General features: G+C 39.0%; 1 protein-coding gene across 1 annotated transcript in view; it reads left to right on the top strand.

The window, feature by feature from the left end:
- Positions 1 to 21,938, top strand: part of kaznb (kazrin, periplakin interacting protein b) — a 127,987-nt gene extending 106,049 nt beyond the window's left edge. The window contains exons 5-17 of the mRNA XM_030730467.1: positions 6,241 to 6,432; positions 9,026 to 9,162; positions 10,321 to 10,491; positions 12,044 to 12,224; positions 12,362 to 12,495; positions 14,058 to 14,181; positions 16,606 to 16,796; positions 16,944 to 17,062; positions 18,359 to 18,590; positions 18,824 to 18,925; positions 19,377 to 19,543; positions 19,635 to 19,731; positions 20,122 to 21,938. Coding sequence (XP_030586327.1) covers positions 6,241 to 6,432; positions 9,026 to 9,162; positions 10,321 to 10,491; positions 12,044 to 12,224; positions 12,362 to 12,495; positions 14,058 to 14,181; positions 16,606 to 16,796; positions 16,944 to 17,062; positions 18,359 to 18,590; positions 18,824 to 18,925; positions 19,377 to 19,543; positions 19,635 to 19,731; positions 20,122 to 20,283 — 2,009 coding nt within the window. The 3' untranslated portion in view covers positions 20,284 to 21,938. The remainder of the gene's footprint in view (positions 1 to 6,240; positions 6,433 to 9,025; positions 9,163 to 10,320; positions 10,492 to 12,043; positions 12,225 to 12,361; positions 12,496 to 14,057; positions 14,182 to 16,605; positions 16,797 to 16,943; positions 17,063 to 18,358; positions 18,591 to 18,823; positions 18,926 to 19,376; positions 19,544 to 19,634; positions 19,732 to 20,121) is intronic.

The following is a 21,938-nucleotide window of genomic DNA, read 5'->3' as shown; positions in this document are numbered from 1 at the left end:
GGCACATTCCCCCTTTTGTCTTTCATAATGATGCTACCATGATGACATGCTTGCATTGACAGTGCCTGCACACCCATGTTTAGCCAGTATGTTGAGGCTGATGGGAAATTAACTTAGTAAGTATTTAAAAAATGTATCCAGTGGTTATTGAGATGCCAGAGAAAAACAACAGGAAATTAGTAATGTCATTGAGATACAGTGCGTACCATGAATATTTGAACACATGACCACACTTATGAAACGCCCTAAAGTTATTTTTTAATATGACACTTGTGATACACTCATTTTTGATTGGGTACCATGCCTGACTTATTTTAGGGCGTATTTTTCTGACCTTTGAAGGCTACAGTGTTACTTTTATGAGTTTAATCAAGCTCTGAATCACACTGCTGTCTTCTCACATTTCAGTCTTACCTGATCTTCATACCATAATTAGTGGAGGGTGGAGCTCAGCAGGCATGTGCTTTTCTTCTCATAATTTAGTATAGAAATGGCCATCTTTGAGCTCAGCTGCACCCACTAAGCATAACCATTTTCAAAAGGTCAGGGCAACTGTGTAAAGCATAAATAATAACAGGATGCACTGGCAACATATTAAATATTTAAATGAAAAGTTCAGTTTTTTTTTTTTTTTTTAATATTGTCCTTTCAAATTTGATGCAATAACACGTTACAACAGTTGACACAGGACCATAATTGCTGCTTTGCTGCATCAGTTCTTCCTTTAACAATGCTAGTTGTACTTTGAGGGAGCTGAGGGGACCGATTTTTGTAGTTTGAAGACCAACATGCTGTCCTATTTGTTCTGGATGTGGGATTTCAGCTGCCCCCCAGGCCTCCTTTGTCATTTTTCAGTGGTTTACAGCTCTGTACTGCAAGGAGGCCAATTCAGCACCCAGACCCTTTGTTGAGGAGCAAGGCTGCTGTAATATGTGCAGAATATGGTTACCATTGTCCTGTTGGACTATGTAAGGCCTTCCCTTGAGGAAAAAAAAGCCATTGTTTGATTGGTAGCATAACTGTGTCTATATAAACATGAATGCTATACGTGTGTATAGCATTCAGCACCTCCATGCCATCAACTGATGCTAGACAAGCTGGAAGAGGGCCAGAAGCTCACGATCATTTAGTATAGGTCTTTGAGCTTGTCCCTTGTGTAAAAAGGTTCTATTTATAGCCAGTTATGTGACTGACTTGGTGCCAATTAACCTTATTAGTTGTGAGATGTTCCACCATGACCTTATGCGATCACAAGCTTAGAGCCTCTGGTAAGGCACTTCTAGCTGTTCTGAAGTCGAAGCTTTAATTTAAAGGTGATTATGCTTTGCCATCAGGGAACAAACCTGGCTGAGGAGATGAGGCTCACAGAATCAGTGACTTCCATCAAATCACTTGCTAGATTTGCTGTTTTATTTAATTTACCTTGTTTTGTTTAGCTCTACTAATACGCTTTTCTGCTTTGCTTTGTGCTTGTCTGTCTGCTTTTTTAAAAAAATCCTATGTATATAAGTTTAATAATTATATTTTTAATAATAAGACACGTTTTTAGCTCACATTCTTCAGGACTCTGTTGAGTCAACACAATCAACCTGCAATGCAGCTACAATTCTTATGTAATGTTTTTCTTTTGAATAAAGCCTCCGAGCAGACTGCTGTCCCTGAAAACAAGTTTTTGATGTTTCTATTAGTTCATTCTACGTAAAGTTTATCAACAAGCAGAGCTTAGGAGCGTACAGCTTAATAGGATGCTTTATGGTGCTTTTAAAGACTTTGGTGGTTGTTTAAAACCGCTCTGCTCATATCAGCCAGTGACAACAAAGCTTTTTGTTACAGTGAGGGTGTTCTTTTTTTATCCCCAGTAACAGCGTGTCATATTGCTTAAAATTTGGTTTAATGAAAGCTTTGATATAGGTTTTCTTCCTTTTATTATTTGATGCATGGTCAATTTTTGTTTTTTTTTTGAGAAATGTTCCATTAAATGGTGTTGCTTTGATGTCCCAGTATATTAGCTGGACCCCCTCCAATGCTACACTACAACATCTTTCAGTTCTTTCTGTGGAAAGCCATTACAGTTTTCATCATTCAGCTCCAATTCCCCAGAACACCTCCTTCACATACACGCAATACATTTCTAGCATTACAGATATTATATATATTATAGCTTGCATCAATAGCAACTGAGTGGAAAAAAGACAAACCGCATGAACTTCAGGAGTAAATAAAACATGTTTCCTGGTTATTGCAGAAACCGGTTGTTTAGTTCCCCATAGCACACTATATTTAAACATATTGACAGATTGTGATAGCATTCCATACTAATCTTCTAAAAGAAACCAAAGCTGCGGTATTCACTTATGTGGTATCCTTGTAGTTTAATAAGAGCTCAGGAAAATAGTTTGAACGTTTTGCCCAGGTGTACCAGCAGCAGCAATAACTTCCTTCATATTTTTAAAAAAGTGTCTTGCCAACATGTTTGTTCCATGGAAGCTAAAGCTGTTCAAAACCAGACTGAGAGGCCCTCTTTTGATATTTATATCTTATCAGCTGCTCCGTAAGTTTGTAAATATTTTTTTTTTTTTAACAAGAACTGATGAGCCTTCAGAAATGGCAATGGCAGAAAAGCCCTTTCTGCTCTTACTTAATGAGAGTTCAGCAGGTAGTTAAGAGATAGGTGTGGGGCACTGCAGCACTAAACGATGTGGTAAAGATCTTAGGAAACCCTGTGCGCCCCTCATTTCCAACTCAGCTGTTTTCACTTACTGTACCTGAGAGATTGGAGGAGAAGAACAGACAGCACCATCGCCTCTGGGTTTGTCTTGTGTACTGTACTTATTAAATTACACAAATTTGAATTGGCAGGGAGACTGAGGCGGAAAAGTGACAGCCATGCACATCATAACTCCTCAAGGCAGAACTGGTTATCTGCCGTCACTGCAGAGATTTTTGACACCCTGCTCGACTGTCAAATGTCATTTTAATGGTTTTGCTTAAAAATATTCTACACTGCTGGAGCTTTTGCTCTTTATGATGTCTTGTAGAACAAATGCATTCTGTTAAAGGTAAAGTTCACTCAGATATAGCATTTTAACATGCTAGCAGCGAGCCACCACGTCTGTTACAGGTTGACACGTCTCTCCCTGGAAGATTGTCAGGTAGTTTTTATGATGGGAGTTAAGTCAATTAAACCCACTTTCCATGCATTGAGAATAGTGAGTCAGAAACTGCTTTAAAATAGTGGCGTCTCTCTGCAAACAACCGCATTAGCTTTAAATTGACTTTCTCATCCAAGTTTAATATTCCACCATAGTGCATGTTAAGCATCTTTGATCAGTCATGTATACAAATGAGGCCACTTTAATCCTGCATATGGTTCACAGGAGACTAGTTCAGGTCTTTGACCACCAATCAACACATTTCCAACACCCACTTAACCCTTTCCGCGCCTCTGCTTTTGCTAACGGCTCATCATAAGCCTACAGCTACTATATGCTCTCTCCTCAGGTGTATGTGCATGTGTGTGTATATGCTGCGGTTTAATAGCTCTGCTATGCAAGGAAAAGGGACAGAGAGTGACCTGCTTCTTCTGGCTTTGATGGACACACTAATGGGAGGCTTGGATAAGAAGTTCATTGAATGGGACGCTGCTGAGTAGGAAGAGAGTGGGTTCTCTTCTTATGTGGGAGGACACTAATAGCTTTGCCAAGCTCTCTGCACAACCACTCAAAGCTCAGAGCGCATACTGCTTTGTGTGGCTTATATGACTCCTGTCAGTTTAAATTGCTTTTTTAGATTGCATAAAACAGTGTCTGTGGAGTTGAATTATCTGTAGGTAGAGGCAGTGGATGGCTCGTCTCTGTCAGCACCCTTTAGTCAGTATGCAATGAGGCACCTTTTCTGAATGTCCTTTGACTCTTTTCGAGATGTGAAACGAACACATACAGTATCTGGGGATGAAGGGAAGATTTTATCTTTCTTTTCCTCATTTTTTTTTTTTTTTAACCACAATTTGAGTTGTGAAAAAGGAAAAAAGCCTGCAGGTCCATTTCTGTGTATTTCAGCCTCTGTGTGCTTGTGTGGGCCTGTGAATTTAATTGTATGAGAAGATGATGCTGAAATTAATGCAAAGTTGGATTTGGGAGAAATGTTATTGATTCTCTGTAAGTTACACAAATTTCTCACTAAATCCACTGTAAATACCTTAGGGCAGACTGCTCAGACACTGTTATTGAGTTATAGCATAATAGATATAACAGAGGAGATAAATGACGTATGTGTGATGATGCTAATACTAAGCTGATCAAATGCAGCGATTTCAAACTGACAGCTAATGACAAGAGCGATCAACATCCACATCACAGCGAATGCAGATGATTATTTAAGTAGCTTTTTAGTTGAGGATTTAGCCAAAAACAAATATAAAGCAGCATAAAAAATGTACAATTCTGTCTACCATCATCAAAAGCAGCTGCTGGTTCCCCACAGCAAAAAATAGGAGAGCCTGTAGGTAAACAGATGAATAAACGGATTTAAGCCGCAAGAAGGCATGAGAGATTGCTCTCACTGGGAAACAAACTCTTTTTGTCACATGCAGCACAGAGCTGCCTGCTGTGCTTCCATAGTCCCGCGCTGACAGAGACCGATGGACTGTCCCTTCTTCTCTTATCGGAGCTGCTGCAGCCCCACAACGTCTGGCTGCAGGCCTGCTGAGACCTTCTCTCTTTCCCTCTCATGCAGACTTCCTCACATTCACGCTAGCGCTTGAATTTAACATAGTTTTTACATGAAGTTTTGAAGGGATCTCCATAAAATTAGGGGAGTGCTCTACTTTTTTTGCTTGAAATTTTGGAGCCTTGGTATCTGGATGGCATTGACTGATGGTTAGTGCACCTCTCTGAAACAGGCTGAAACATCTCAGCAGCGTGCGTGCATGTGTGTAACACAGCCATCTATCAAACGTTTAGCTTTTCTTTGAAGTTAACATCAGAGCCTCCCGTGACACTATCTCGACTGCAGATTCTTGTTCATGTAACTGAAAGTAAAAGCCTAGTGTCTCTAATTCACACACAAATTCACGCTCACACATTTAGCCATGTTTAAAATGCAAGTAATGATTCCTCACTGATTCATTAATTGTTTTTTTTTTTTTTTTTAATCTACTAATGCCGGAGTCCAACAGAAGTCACCCATCACAACTTTCTAGACCTCATGTCACAGAATCATCAGATTTCTCATGATTTCGAGCATTTATCTAAGGTGATAAATGACTTAAAAAAAAAGATTTGTTAATCAAACTGTTTTTTGATTAATTTTCTGCTCATTTACCTTGTGATTAATGAACCCATCATCCCTGGTAAGATTGCTTAATTGCTTTTTTTATTTATTTATTTTTTAAATGCAGTGCTCTATGGTATTGAGATATTTTGGGGGAATTACAAATTCATCACTGGGGTTGCAGGTTTTATTCTATATCTGAAAATTTTTGGATGAGTGCATATTTCATCTGTCTTTGTTCTTGCATTCTTCTGGAACAGACCTTCTACCCTTTATGTGCTCAGTATAAATCATCGTGACACTTTTGCTAGTGTGGGTTTCCTTCAATGGACTTTTTCATTGTTTCTGTCCTCTGGCTTTACAAATGCGTCCACCAGCTTGTGCCACTGAGTTCGCTCTTCAGTTTGCTGTGTCCTCTCCTTAGTTTCCTACTCGTGTTTGCTTGCCTGTTTCCCCCGAGGGTTATGAGGCATTGCACAGCTGATGGAAAATACAGCACTGAGGCGCACAGCTCAAGCGTGTGTTGCTTATATTTTATTAAGTCTTATCAAGCTGCTGTCTCTTGCTTACTACCATCACCAGTGCCAGCCCAGAGTCTGTCACTCAGCATTTAACTACATTTCTACAACACCTGTGGCAACATCTGAAGGGAAGTTGTGACTTGTGTGGTTTGATGTGCTGAAGAATTTAATCATTTGCTGCATAATGACACCTTTTTCTCATTAATTAATATGTCCCATTTCCTGTTGCATATTCAGCCTCTTTTTGGACTGTCTTTTGTCTTTTACTCTTTTATTTCTATCCTCCTTTCTTTTTTTAGTTTGCTGCTTACCTCTACTCTCCATATTCTTATCTATTTCTTCTCTCTCTCTTTTTAAATTCTGTCTCTCTTCCACAGTCCTACACTCTTACTTTCCATATTCCTCCTCCAGGTACTCTGAATTCACAAACTCTTTTTCTCTCTCTCAGTGTTGCTTCGTGAAGAGGTGGTTCAGCTCCAAGAGGAGGTCCACCTGCTGAGGCAAATGAAGGACATGTTGACTAAGGACCTGGAGGAGACGCAGGGCGGCTGCTCTGCCAATCTGCTTTCTGCCACTGAGCTCCGTGTGCAGCTGGGTGACAAGGAGCAGGAGCTGGACCGTGCCAAGGAGGCCTTACAAGGTCAGAAGCAAACAGACATCTTGTCGTCTTGCCTAATCTACAACAGCCCCCATGTTTCCAACACCTATCTGCTTCAAATGTACAGCAAATACAGCTGTCCGAGCCTTCAAGTGGAAGCTATTTAAAGCCGGAATATCTTGTAATTAAATGAAATCCACTTTATCTTACCAAACAAAAGCAGCCAGTATCAGTTAATTTTTCTTCATGTCATGACAAACATTTGGCACATCTTCTAAACATGAAATGAAAGAAAAGAAATGGAAAGCTTTTATATATAAAATAACCTACAAAATAATTTATTTATTCATACTTCTACATCTCCCAGGTTTTCTCATAGTAACTGGCTCAATTAACTGTTTCTGAGCAGCAAATAAAGTCATATGGGGGGAAAAAAGTACACTCCATGGCTCAATAGCTTGTAGAACCACCTTTAGCAGCAATAATTTGAATTATTCATTTTCTGTATGACTTTATGAGTCTCTCTCATCTTTGAGGAGGAATTTTGGCAAACTCCGCTTTATAAAGTTTCTTCCGTTCGTTTGCAGGCATTCATTTATGCACAGCTCCCTTAAAGTCCTGCTACAGTATTTCAGTTAAGTTAAAGTCTAGACTTTGATTCTTTTCTTTTTCAGCCGTTCTGTTGTAGATTTGCTGCTGTTCATTGTCCTCTTGCTTGACCCAATTTCAGTCAAGCTTTAGCTGTCGGTATACAGAGGAGTTCACGGTCGACTCAGTGACTGCAAGGTGCCCTAGTCCTGTAGCTGCAAAACAAGCCCAAGTCATCAGCCCACCACCGCTGTGCCTGACAGTTGGTGTGAGGTGTTAGTGCTGATATGCTGTGTTTGGTTTTTGCCAAATTTGGTGCTGTGCATTATAGACAAATTGGTCTCATCTGTCCAAAGGACATTGTTGCTGAAGTCTTGTGGTTTGTGTGGATGCAACTTTACAAAACTAAGCCATGCTTTCTCCTTGCAAACCTTCCAAACAAGCTGTACTTGTCTTTTTCTAATTGGAGTGCCATGAACTTTAATATTCAACATGCTGACTGAGGCCTGCAGACTCTGAGATGAAGCTCAGGCTGTGAAGGGAAAGAGGCTCTACTTTCTTTTTCACAATTGTGAGAAAAGAAAAAAGTTTGTATGAGCATGTATAAAATAACATAGAAAAGTATATTTATTTATTTATTCTTCCGCATCTCCCAGGCTTTCTCATAGTAACCAGATCACTTAAATGTTTCATATCTAGACAGTATATATGTTATACTGTCTATGGTTTTATATTCAACTCTATACATTAAAAAAGTTCACATTCTTTACTTACTGTTGATAACAAGCATGCCAAATAACTAGCTGATAACATTCTTGCATTTATCTACTATAAGCTTGGCCCTCAGGTTTATTGTTTTTTTTTATTTTGTTTTTTTTTTTTTGCTCTCATTTTTTCTGTCTGTTAGAGTTAGCTGTCAGCTTCTCTTTGCTAGACGAATGTATGCCGACTCATTTCCAGCAAACAAGAATGAATCATGAATCACAGCAGTAGGTTAAATCGTTAATTCAATAGCATTTTTCAAATTCATCACAATCCTTTACAAGTAGCAACAGACCAATTACCATATTAGTAAAATTCCAGTGACTTTTCTGGCGCATAAACTGAAATGAGCAGGTAATCTCTCTCTTTATGTGGCTAAGTTGAAACATTATTCTTCCTTAGCTGACGAGCAGCCAAGTAAACTCCAGGTTCACCTTAGTTTAATTAACATCTATCGATCATGACCAAGGAGCTTCACTCAGACATATTGATGTGTTACTGACGTAATGTTTTTATTTCTTCCAGTCATTATCCAACACTGGCATGTTTACATCTTTTGTAAATCCCAAAGCCGGTTTTAATTTGAAACCAAAAAGGCAGTTGTGGTTTAGTTTAATGTTACACCTTTGTGTGTGTGTGTGTGTGTGTGTGTGTGTGTGTGTGTGTGTGTGTGTGTGTGTGTGTGTGTGTGTGTGTGTGTGTGTGTGTGTGTGTGTGTGTGTGTGTGTTTTAACAGCTCAGAGAGTGGTAAACTGCATTCTTGTAAACCGTCATGTAACTGCTGCAAAACAGGTTTAAATGCTGTGTGTAAAATGTGAGGAGTTCGACCGCTGACAGGAGGAATGCACCCTGAGTGACATGTGCAGTTACGGAAAGTGCAGGTTCCACTTTTCCAGTTTTGCCTCCCTGTTGAGTGCCGGCTCTCATGAGAACGCTGGTATTGTTTCTGCCTGCAAAAAAGCCCCTCAGGTTGCATCACTGCTGTTAAGCTGTAAGAGAATGAAGTTGAAAGAAATCAGATCCAATCGCCCTGTTTTCAGGATGAGTCCACAAAGTCTCCACATGACAGCTGAAACTGAATGACTCAGTGCCACAGTGACGCTTACCTTGGGTGATGATTACATCATTTTCTCTGGGCCCGTTCTTCTGAAAGGAAGAGAAAAGTAACTGATTAACAGATGACACAGTGTCACCTAGTGGCTCTGTGCTGCAATTACAAAGCTTTGTCTTAGTGTACCACGCAGTTGTTGGTCTCAGTGTTTGAATGTGTGTTTGTGTTTTGCAGCTATGAAAGCTGACCGTAAGCGTCTAAAAGTGGAGAAAGCAGACTTGATGAATCAGATGCAGCAGCTGTACACAACACTGGAAAGCAGAGAGGAGCAGCTGCGAGAATTCATACGCAACTACGACCAGCACCGAAAGGTAACGCTGGCCAGACTGATTTATCAGTTTTATTTATGTAACAGCAGATACCATATGCCTTCATTTCTATTCTTTCTGGCCACTGAAAATTGGTAGCATAAAAATGCCAAACCATACTTGAGGTTATTTTGCAGTAGCGTAAACTTAACATTTGTTTTCTAGCAAAATAAAGTGAGAAGTTCAGTTTTTAAACTTTAAAAAGTGCACCAGTCTGATGACACTCCACTCCAAATCCGCTTATTTTCTATTCACAACTGGTAAAAATACATTTTTAACTAGTATGCATTTGTGTCCAGTTATACAAATACACAAATTTTTCAGTCATTTGAACATTTTCCGTTACTGCAACTCTGTTCTATGGGTACCCATTATAGACTGTACATAAAAGATGGATGTAGCAACTATGATGTGACCAGCTGATTTGTGGACTACCATTCTGGTACTTTGGGCATGTCTTTTTCTTTTTTATTTAACCGGATGTGACCATATTTGGAAAATAGGGTACACTTGGTAAGTTATCAGTTACGTAAAAATGAACCCCTGCGCAGTTACCATAAGGGATGGAACTGGTTACAGAGATAAACACTGTTTTATGTACTGGGCTGAAGCACATTTATTTCAGTTCTGAAGTTGGGTGTTTAATGTTGCAGACTATGGGGATTCATTCATTTGAAGAAATGCATTTTTGGATCTTCTGCACTGACCTTATTATTCACTCTAAAGCTGAGATTGACTAATAGTTAGTAATTAATATATTATTAAGCAATGCCAACAGGTATTACTGTTTATTTGTCTGTTTGATAACAGTGATAACTGCTGTATAAAAACATAAACAATGGCATTAAACATGAATAAATATTTCAAAATATCTATAACTCCACACAACCACATAATAAGCTGTCTTACTAATTACCTAGTTTTAGCTGCAGCTGTTACTGGAATTACTAAAAAGTCTGTTACTGTCAACCTTAGCCACCTTAGCTTAACTTAGTCACGAGCCAACGTCTTCAAAAGCATACAACAAAGCCATTTTGACTCAGATTATAACACATAATGTGTGTGTTGCTTGACTCAAATTTCTTTTGATCATTCAGGGTGACTTTGATGTGAAAATACAATGACTGTATGTGGGTGTGTATGTGTGTGTGATTTCTGTAGGAGAGTGAGGATGCAGTGAAAGCCCTGGCAAAGGAGAAGGACATGCTGGAGAGGGAGAAGTGGGACCTGAGGAGGCAGACCAAAGAAGCCACGGAGCAGGCCAACATCCTGCGTTCTCAGCTGGACATGAAGGAGAACAGGATTAAAGAACTGGAGGCCGAGCTCACAATGGTGAGTCCGACATAGTCACAACTTTGCTGAATTAATTAAAGTGCAGTGGAGTCACCTAAACATTTGTTAGCTGATACTTGTGGCACAAGTGCAAACAAAGTTGTGTGTTCACATCAGTTCAAACATGCAGCTTTCTCTCAAAGGATTTAAGCCTTTCTCCAAAGTGAAATTTGTGCCTTATTTCTGCGCTGCTGTGTCAGTCCCTCATAGGTACACTTGTCAGTCTATGTGTCATTAATCTCTCTCCTCCCTCAGCAAGTCACAGCCACCCACAGCTCCTCACATCACGCCGCATCACAGATCACATTTGTTGGCACATCAGTGCCAGAGCTGCATCACTGTCAAACAACCCAGTCACACAGTATCATTCTGCCTACTTCTTTTCTTCTCTAAAATGTTATTGTTTCCTCTACCACTGAACTCATTTCAACTCTGTCCTGTCTGAGGCTTTCAATAAAAAAAAATTCATATGATAGTGATGAATATGTTTGGTTTTGGGGAAAAACTGTTTTTTTAGATGCTATATTATAATAGTGCTGTTTCCTAACTTCAGCTGTTGGTCAACACTTTTTTGTTGTCAACATATGAATAGATCATGCCGTTGCACTTTTTAATGTTTAAAACAGGTGAAAAATACATCAGTGAGCCATAACATAGCATTGATCATAATAACACAAGGCAGCGCTCTGCTGGAACCCCTTGGTTCCTGGCATTTCTGTGGATGATCCTTTGATGGGTAGCACCCACTTGAGCACTGCTGCAGATTAAATGTGTGCTCCATGATGGCAGCGGCCTCCACCAGCAGGGTTATGCACCCGGTCGCACTCAAGAATGGCAAGAGGAATGCAACAAAGAGCAACAAAACAAAACAAAACCGATAACAGTCTGATCGAGCATCCAGAGGATGTGTCAGAACAAGCCTGATCGTTGGGGGCTCCACCCCGAAACCCGCAATGCTTAAAGGATCCACTGCCAATGTCCCAGTGACAGTGACAGTGTGCCAATCCTGTGTAGGTCAGAGCTGTTTTGGCAGCATAAGGGGGACCTGCATAATTTTAAGCAAAAGGTTTCAATGTTGTGGCTGATCACTGTTTAATTTAAAAAACAAACAAACAAACAAACAGCTGTAAACTGTCTTTTGCAAACATTACTCAACCCTGAGTGTGAATTCTGTTTTTTTTTTTTTGTTTTTTTTTTTAATCTACTTTTAGCAGCTGATTAGTAATCAGTTGGTCGTCATCTGAGAAATTGTAGCAAAAAGACAAATTCATTTTAATTAATTCAAACTAAAAATAGTGTGCTTTTCCATGGCTGTCATCCAGTGCTACACCCAGATGTGTTCATAATAGTTACTGGACAGCAGTGGAAGTCTGTGGAACAAAAGAATAAAGCTGTAGTCTGTCAAGATTTGACAACACAGTCTATAGATTATGTATCCTTATATTAGGTATACTGATCCTTGTAAGTATACTTTCTCATGCAGTGTTTGTTTTACTCTCAGCTCATGCTCATAATGTGTTTGTGTTGGTTTTTTTTTCGTTATGTTTCGTAGGCAAAGCAGTCTCTGGCCACTCTAACTAAAGACGTACCAAAACGCCACTCCATGGCCATGCCAACAGAACCAGTGGTGAATGGCAGTCAGGAGTGGGTGATGCAGGCCGACCTGCCGCTCACAGCCGCCATCCGCCAGAGCCAACAGACCCTCTACCACGGACACACCACGGACAGACAAGGTAGGTTTTCTTTTCCACTTTTTGCCTTGTGGTCGCTTTGCTATTTGGTGTTGCTTTTACTAACGCAGGGTTTCACGGAGGTTTCTCATACTAACTGTGGAAATCTGCAATATCGGTGTGTTTGTGTGACGCCTCAGCTGTGGTCAGGATCAGCCCCTGCCACTCACGTCAGCCTTCTGTGATCTCTGATGCCTCTGCAGCTGACGGGGACCGCTCGTCAACCCCAAGTGACATCAACTCACCTCGTCACCGGACCCACTCCCTCTGCAATGTAAGAGCTGCCTGGCCCCCTCGACCAAGTAATCACACCTCCACAATCTTCTGTTAGTGCCTTCCTCCACTCTGTCTTCTCTTGTCTGTTCCTCTGTTCTGTCCGCCTCATGGGTTCTGCCTGCCTGCTAGGTGCTGGTGCTAGAGCTTGTTTATGGTTTTTTGGATTTTTTTTTTTTTTCTCAAAGCAAGAGTTTGACATTGCAGTAGTTTGACACTGTGTATTTCACACCTAATCTTACGATCTGCAGGAAATATGAAGCTACAGTCGGCAACTGGTTAGATTAGTAATACAGGGAGACAGGAAATAGGGGTTATAGCTGGCAGTGGCACATGTACATACATTTGTTTAATAAACATAAACATAAAACTATTGTAAATCACTTGTTTCTGATAAAATAAGTTATAACCTCAGAATTTTACATCTTTTTACGTTAGTGTGCATGTTTTCACTTTTAAACAGAACTGCTATTAGCTGTTAAACTGAAACCTTAGAGGTGTGTCTTACTCAAATGCAAAATAAGAAATCCCAGGAAAAAAATGGTCATGTGACTGAAATTCCACCATGTGAAGTGGTAAGTTGATTAACTACTGTTTTAACATATTTTAAAATATAACTTTAGAAATAATTTTTAATAATTAAACCCTCCATTATGATGGTTTTGCAGTTATTTTGGTGTTCACTCTTTAAGAAATGGACACAAATGTTTTAACACTTGTGGCAATGAATTCATTGCCACAAGCGTATAAAATCAAGCATCTAGCCATACAGTGTGCCTTTACAAATATATGTGGAAGAATGGGTCATTCTAAAGAGCTCACTGAATCGTACATGGTGCTGTAATAGGATGCCACTGTTGCAACAAATCATTTCATGAAATTTCATCCCTCCTAGATATTCCACAATTAACTGCAAGTAGTATTACGGACTAGTACTGCAAACTGGAAGTGTTTAGGAACCACAAGAACTCCATAAAGCCATAAAATGTCAGACCACGTAAAGTTACAGAGCGGGGTCGCTGAGTGTTGAGACGCACAGTGACAGTTGCCAATGGTCTGCTGACTCAGTAACTGCAGAGTTCCAAACCTGCTCTGGCATTAACATTAGCACAGAATCTGTGCACCAGGAGCTTCATTTTACAGCTACCATTGTGTACAAAGTGCTAAGTGCTAAACCTAATTCACTCATGTTTTTACACCCAGTCAGTTAAAAAAAAAAAAGTGATGCAACTTTTTAAGCTAAGATAAAAGACTTTTGATATAATATTAATTTTATGCGGGATTGAAAAATAAAAAATAAAACCTTAGCGGAATTGGCTTACCACATGGTTTGTTCTTCAAATACAAGATAAAAATGTAAAATCCAATGTAAATTTAGGGTGAAATTAATAAATAATATGATTGTCCAGATCCGGTTGGTTCGCTAGATCACTGAATCATGCAACCCCCCCCCCCTCCTCCTCTCACTCAAGAAATTGTATTTATTACATTTATTAAAATGTAAATCTACGGTGTGGCTTTAAGGCAGCTAGCTAACCTGGGTTTCTTATCTCCTCTGTTCAGTCTATGGAAGACCTTGAGGACCAGAAGCGTAAGAAGAAGAAGGAAAAGATGACACTGGGATCCCTGTCACGGGTGTTCGCTCGGGGCAAGCAGCGCAAGTCACTGGATCCTGGCTTGTTTGATGGTACAGCCACCCCTGATTATTACATAGAGGAGGATGCCGACTGGTGATGCTGAGTGTGTGAGCGCATGTGTGTGTTGTGTTTTTGTAGATATCCACCTGGCTTTAACTGTGAGTGAAGACTGTTTTGTCTGTGGGTTTATCTGGAGGCGAAGGATGCAGAATTTTAAAGAAAAGCCCTAAAAGTGACTGCTATCCCCATAAATGTACAATGTGTACAGTATATTACCCCAGAATTGTATGTTTGTAAATTAGATATATATTTATAATTGTACATGTATGCATATGTATATATGTTTACGCACACACACACACACACACACACACACAAATATATATATATATATATATATATATATATATATATATTAGGGTTTATTATATGTAGACATGTTTATGCTGTATTATCATAAATGTTTTAATGTTTTTGTTTTGTTTTTTATAACTGGAGACTTGAAGTACTGCTGTTCATATGTAAATAGGAGCTATTGTGAAACTAGTGTTTTATTGTAAGTGCCATTTGGTTTTTGTTACGTTACAGTTGCTTTTATCATCCTTTGCAACATTTATTTCTTATTCCCAGTCTTACAGGCCCATTCAGTACTATGAAAGGATAGATGTAACAAATTACTGGAGTTTAATTTGCCCAGATTTTTAGTTTTTAGGTTCCTTTTGAAAAAAAAAAATAGTTTGAGTCATCATGTTCCTATAAATGCTGCACCAGGGATGCTTTTTGTGGAGATCTTTTTATGAAGAAAATAATCCTCTCATATTTACCGACTGGCCATTAAGGGTTTTTAGAGTCAGTCTTCTGTAGAAAATGTGTAGCTGCGCAGATATGAACAGGCATATTCAGGCAAACCTCTCTCGCCTGCTGTCAAAATATGTGCAAGTGCCAAAGTTTTAAGACTCACTCAGTGGTAGCACTAGCCTCATAACATTGTTTATGTCTGACTCATTTCTTACAGAGAGCTGACTAATCTGCCAATATGAGATGAACAAATGTGCATTGAACACATGCATGATCCCTCTGTGTTGCTTTGGATCCATTCATTGCAAACCAAATTAATAACCTCTGCAATCCTGTGTTGGTCCTGTGTAGCCCAACCCCTTTTACCAGGTTCTCTTTCCTTGCATTATGAATGCATGGTCCTCCCCTTATTTTGCTGGGTTCTTTTCTGTTTTGCTTTTTTTAATTTGTATAGAATCCCTCCTCTTTTTTTTTTTTTGCAAATGTGGCTCTAATAAATCTGTTAAATGTTTGTAATTTAGAAAATGTTGCATAAAAGATTAACTCTATTGAAGTATTTTATTTTTAAAAAAATGAGACAAGAAGTAACTTCAAATATTTATCTGCTGCGGCTGTCGCAGCCAGATGTCGAGGAGGTTTTAGCATTTTCAAAGTGAATTATAATTGAAATGAAATCTTATTTTAAAAATAAAACTAGTAACTGAATAAATCCAATGTGGCAGTTTTCTATTCCATGAGTAATGTTGAGTTTTTTTTGTCCCAGTCTAACGTGTCTCTCCCTCTCCTCCTGCCATTTCTAATGGCAACTCTCTCCTGCCAGTGAGTAACTCCTCATCTGTGATTACCAACTGTCTGTTTTTTACACTCTGGGGATTATTCATATCATGTGTCATGTCCATTGACAAATACAAGTTTGTGTCATTTATTTTTTGAAAACTCTTTTGAAAGATGGTGGAATTTGCATGCAGCCTTTTTGTCAGCATGTCGAGACGAATCAGAGTTCATCCTGGATTCGTCGGTTCGGTATGAATCAGTGTTTCCTGTTTTTGAGATGGGGGGTTGATGGGCAGAAGCATGATGTTTTATGAATAATCCCTTTGTCTCTAATACATTATCCTAATGGTCTAAAGTCCCCTCATATGCATCAGGTTGTTACTAGTATTTTAACGCCTTTACTAAACATTTGAACTGTAGTTTTAGAACTGACTGAAAGCACCGCGCTGTCATAAAAAAAAATTAGTTGTGTATTCCTGAATTCAAGTGTAGTTTGATATTTAGATGCACTTAGACGTGTGGTTGTAACTACTTAAAAAAAAAACAAAAAAAACAGTTCATTCATTCAAAGACACTGGATGTGTCCAGTGAAATAATCTGGCACCATCTAGTGGTTATAGAGCATAACTTCAAAACGTTTTTAACATGAACAGATTTTTTTAATCTCACTTGATGAGTGATCTTAGTCTGGAAATTTCAGCTCTCGATATACAAAAAAAAAAAAGCTGCATTGTAGTATCCTAATTGTAGCTCTATATGGTTGCACATTTAGGCAGAAGCAATGCTTTCTATTCTGCTACCCTCTGATTGTCTCCAGATGAGCAGTTTGTTTTGATTTTCATATCCATCTGACCCTGAACTTCTCCTGTATGCCACACCGTAACTTCTCCTGACCAATCCAGACTCTGATAGCCTCACACAGCAGAGCCTGTCTGATGGAGAGGAGCAGCTGGACCGCCTCCAGCAGGCGGAGCTGACTCGAACCACATGCATGTCACTGTGGAGGGCAGGTGCAGTCCAGGCCTGGCTGGAGGTTGTCATGGGAATGCCCATGTACATCCGAGCCTGCTCTGAAAACGTCAAAAGCGGCAAGGTATGCCTTTGGTACATGTGGCTTTCGCTGTTTGGCTTACCTTTTGCACAGTGTGATGTCAGCAGATGGGCTTTTTATTTTATTTATTTATTTTTGTCACATTAGAGGTGTTTTTGTTTGATAAAGAACTGGATTTCTGCTCTTTAGGTACTTCTAGGCCTGACAGATGAGGATTTAGAGCTAGGTCTGGGCATCAGTAATCCAATTCATCGCAGGAAAATAAGATTGGCCATTGAGGATTACAGGAGAGCTGAAGGGGACCAAGGGTGAGTAACAACAAAAAAATAAATAAACGGGAGAAAATAGTGTGTGTATAATAACTGATTAACACCAGTGTAATGTAACTAAATGCTGGTGTGCAAGTACTGTGGGGAAGACAATGTGGTAAATAGGACAAAAACTTTAATAGATCTCACTGTAAAAGTTTCCCCAGTTGAATAATTCTGTAAATGTGGCATTTAAATAACTGTCAATTTGCAAAGTTTTCCAGAAAAGAAAAAATCTGAGCATGTAGGCAGGAATAACAGTAGCAATATTTCTACCATAATACAGAGTAAAATATTATAAAACATTTATAATACTTGATGAAATTATTACCTCTGCCAAAGAGGCCATGTTTTGGGGAGCATTTGCATGCGTGTCATTCTGTATGTAAACACAATGACTTGAAACCTTTTGAATGAATTCTGTAGGGGTGCAGAGTGGGGTTGTGTTACCAATCCATTCAAATTTGGCTTAAATCCACGAAGGTCTCAAGGTCAACTTAATGATTTATTGGTCGAAAACAGACAAAAAACCTTATAACTTAGAAACTAAGATTCTTAAAAGTGTGGTGTGTGTATTGTCATCATATAGAACGTACCGTATGAAGATTTCAAATATTATGTTACATTTGACCTCTGGCCTCTCCTTCAAGGTCAATAGATTGATTTGGTCAGAGCGATAATAATGCTATATAGAGCTATTTAAAACTATGTTTTTTTAGTTTTCTGGTAAACAAAATAAACTTGTGATCAAAAGGTTCTGTTTTTCACTTGTTATTTATTACTTATATTTAAATGAATTTTACTAAACAAGGAAATGAATGTTACACGTGTATCCACATAGATAAAAAAAAAAATCTCAAAATAATGTCAGGTATATTAAAATGGGGTTTTAACAGGGCAAATAAAAGCCTGCACTTTGCACTTGTTTTTGCTGCACTACACACTTCTTAAAGTATGTTTTAAAAGAGCAAAGAAAACAAAATGAATATATACAGAATAAAATACTATTCCCTTTAAAAGTAAATACTGCCCAGAGAATGAGTGGCAGAGGTTTGTGCTTATTGTGTGTGTATATATATATATATATATATATATATATATATATATATATATAATGTGTGTGTGTGTGTGTGTGTGTGTGTGTAGTCATTTTGCAGAATACCACTGAATAAAACAGGAGTGATTTGAGTGTTTTCACTTTGCATTTGTAGGCACCGTTTTGTTTTACTGTTTGATACATGAAACAATCTCAATATTTCTTCCACTACTCCTGATCGGTGTCTGATCATCTCGCAGATTATCAAAAGCATCTGAGATGGATCATCACTGGGTTGCAACATCATGGCTGAGTGATATTGGACTGCCTCAGTACTCTCAGACCTTTCAGACTCACTTGGTGGACGGACGAGTGCTTAACTCTCTGAACCGCAGAGACCTGGAGCGATTTCTCAACATCAGTGATCAGTTTCATCAGACCAGTCTACTTCTGGGAATCCAGCTGCTGCAGATGCTCAGCTTCGATAAAGAGGTCAGACTACATGACAATAGATGCACGAGTTATTCGGCAGTCTTTCCTCTATCACTTTGTCAGCTACACTGACAAAACTATATGTGATTTCCATTCTTATCTGCGGTAGCTGGAGGCGCACAGTAGCTTGTAATGCTCCATTATCCCAGCACGTCCTCTGATCTCTCACTGCTTTCACTGGCCTCTGCCACATTAGTGCTTGCACTGTTATCCTTGTATTGTGTTTTTTAAAGGCTCTGCAGGCACGGCGGACAAAATGTGAGCACCAAAACTGGGATCCCATTGTTTGGACATGTCACAGAGTGATGAAGTGGATCAGAGACATAGACCTCAAGGTGGGTGGGGCGGTCAGTGATGGCATTCCCCTCTGCGCTGGAGTTTTCTTTGCCAGGCTGGAACCAGATACCACAAAGTATGAGTTTTTAAGAATCCCTCAAATATAATGATAGCTTTGTTGCTCTGAAGCCTCACACCACTGAGAGAATACAGCAGAATAACAGTAGTGTAAACACAGTAATGGGACTAGACCACACAGCGTGAGGGTTTTTCTAGGTCTGCAAATCCTGACATACTTATTTTGGGCAACATGTGGTGAACACTTATTATGTCCCACAAAGACAAAACTAAACTTTTTTTCATTGTTTACATATAATTGTTACCAAATTAAACTTTTGGACCAAGGATCTATTTCTGCAACATTTGTTATTTTTCGACTACTACTCACTGAGGAACAAACTGATCCTGTTGCATCACTCTGATCTTGTGCTTCTCTGCTTTGCTGCTTAGGAGTTTGCAGATAATCTTCAGGGTAAAGGGATTCATGGTGCAGTGATGGCTCTGGATCAGTCTTTTGACACAGACGCCATGGCCAAAGCCCTGGGCATCCCCAGCAACAAACACATGTTGCATCGTCACCTGTACGAAGAAATGAAATCACTTGCTGTCCCTCTCAGGTAGATTAAAAATGCTTTGGTTCTATTTGGATACTTTCATATTTCTGCCCTATAAATACATTTGTAAATTTATAACACTTCATGTTTACAGTACTACAGAGCAAGACACTGAGGTTATTGGTTCTTCTTCTCCTGTGGCTGTTAACCGCTTTGCTGATGAGAGGATATCTATGAGAAGATCAGGAAAGGTATTAGACAAACTTTATAAAGACCAAAATGTTCAGCACTGTACAGAAATTTTAGGATGTTTCCAATCTTACACATCAGGGATACATCTAATCAGTCTCAAATTCACTCTGCAGCATGACAATAAGTATAAACAGCCAAAAACTGAAAGTGATATTTTTTTTATTATAATAAAGACATGCATATACTATAAAAAGAAAAAAACAGCAAATAAGAATCAGTAGTTGGGTTAAGTTTTGCGGTCAGATACAAACTGAGGATGAGAGATGTTCCAGATTAAATTATGTTTGATAAACTTTTTTTCTTTTTTTAAGCTGATAATGTTTAAAAGGAAAGTTTTTCATCCTTAAAGATACTCCACATTCTGTTTTCTGCCTTTTTATTTTTTCCAGAGTCCACTGAGATTAAGAGCAAACAGCCACTCTGTGGAGCCAGGTCTGGGCTTCCACGGCAGCTGCAGCTCTTTGCCCAGAGAGGCCAGAGTGCAGGCAGTTCCCCGGGCCAAAGGCAGCCCGATGCACACCTACAAGAGCGTCGAAATCACCAATGTCTGAACCAGCCTCCGCCATCGAGATCTTCACCATTGTTTACATTTTTGTTACATTAGAGCTGTTTACATCTGAGAGACACCTACACTCAGAAACACTTATAGGAGGAAATTGTAATTGCTGGAATGGGGTATACCACTCAGTTTATTAATGTGACTATTTTTCTGTTAACATAAGGAAAACATCTACTGAAGAGAGACAAACTTTAACTTTGACCTAATGGATTTGAGAGGAAGATGACTTTTAGGTTGTTTCATTTTAGTTTTATTTTATTTTATTTTTTGACTAAATACTCCAAAACTTTTATATATTATTGGAAAAGTCATATTTGTATCATAGATGAGAAGGCTTAAGAATAACATAAACTATAACTGAAATTAGCGCTTTTTTTTAATGCCTTATATAAAATAGGTCCATATGATCCTCACAGCATTGGTACTATTTACTGCTATTTTCTTGTTGAAGATGAAAGTGAAAAAGTCTGTTAAAGAAAAAAAAAGGTTGTTGTAACTTGCTTTCAGAGAAAACATACAACACATATCAGCTGTTATTCTGCATAGATGAAGGCACTGTTCTTCATTCATGGCTAACAAAGCTAGCCAGCTGGGAATGTTTATTAGATTTATTGATTGGATGTTTCTAAAATAACCAGAAGTTGTACAGAACAATAAATGTGTTACTCTAAAAACTGCAGACGTGCAGGCGTGTAGACATCTGGACTGCGATCATGACGTTTTAGGTGACTTTTCTGTCTAATGCCACTTTCAGACAACCAAAGACTTTCATTTATGCATCCCTTTAGAGACTTGAGACATAAGCGAGATGGCTGAAGACATGCACTAATCAGCCACTTTGTTAGGTACACCTGCTCAACTGCTCGCTAATGCAAATATCTAATCAGCAACTCTCAATGCATTTAGGCTTGTATACACAGTCAGTCTGACCTGCTGAACATCAAATGGGGAAGGAAGGAAGGTGATTTAAGTGACTTTGAACATGCTATGGTTGTTGTGCTAGATGGGCTGGTCTGAGTATTTCAGGAACTGCTGATTTACTGGGATTTTCCCACACAACCATCTTTAGGGTTTACAGAGAATGGTCCATAAATGAAAAAATATCCAGTGAGCAACAGTTTTCTGGGAGAAGGTACTTTGCTGATGTCAGAGGAGAGACATTTTCATGTGAGAACCCAGACAGTATTTAAACTTTTGTTCAACAACTTATCCACTTACTAGCATTTCTGATCCTGAAGGAAAGGCATTATTATGCTGATGAACACTTTGCTGAGCAAATCAAAGGGTCAGAGGTATACAAATACTCATAATCTTTTTTTTATATTGTCTGTTAATAGTAGTATTTGCAACAAAAAAAAAAATTGAACTTAAGAGCAGCAATTAGTGAGACAAATCTTGATTCTGCTCTGACATTCAAATAGTAGGGTCAGAATCTGGCATAAAAACATGAACGCATGGATCCATCCTGCCTTGTATCAGAGGTTCAGACTGTTGGTGGTGCAACTGATAAACTGATATTGTTTAAACACCGCAGTCTACCTGAGTATTGTTGCTGAGCATGTCCATCCCTTTATGACCACAGTGTACCCATCTTCTGGTGGCTGCTTCCAGCAGGATAATGCTCCATGTCACAAAGCTCAGATTATC

The sequence above is a fragment of the Archocentrus centrarchus genome, chromosome 5 (assembly GCF_007364275.1).
Source record: "Archocentrus centrarchus isolate MPI-CPG fArcCen1 chromosome 5, fArcCen1, whole genome shotgun sequence".
Classification (NCBI taxonomy): domain Eukaryota; kingdom Metazoa; phylum Chordata; class Actinopteri; order Cichliformes; family Cichlidae; genus Archocentrus; species Archocentrus centrarchus.
Note: the sequence above shows the minus strand (reverse complement) of the source record. Positions and strands in the feature narration are given on the sequence as shown.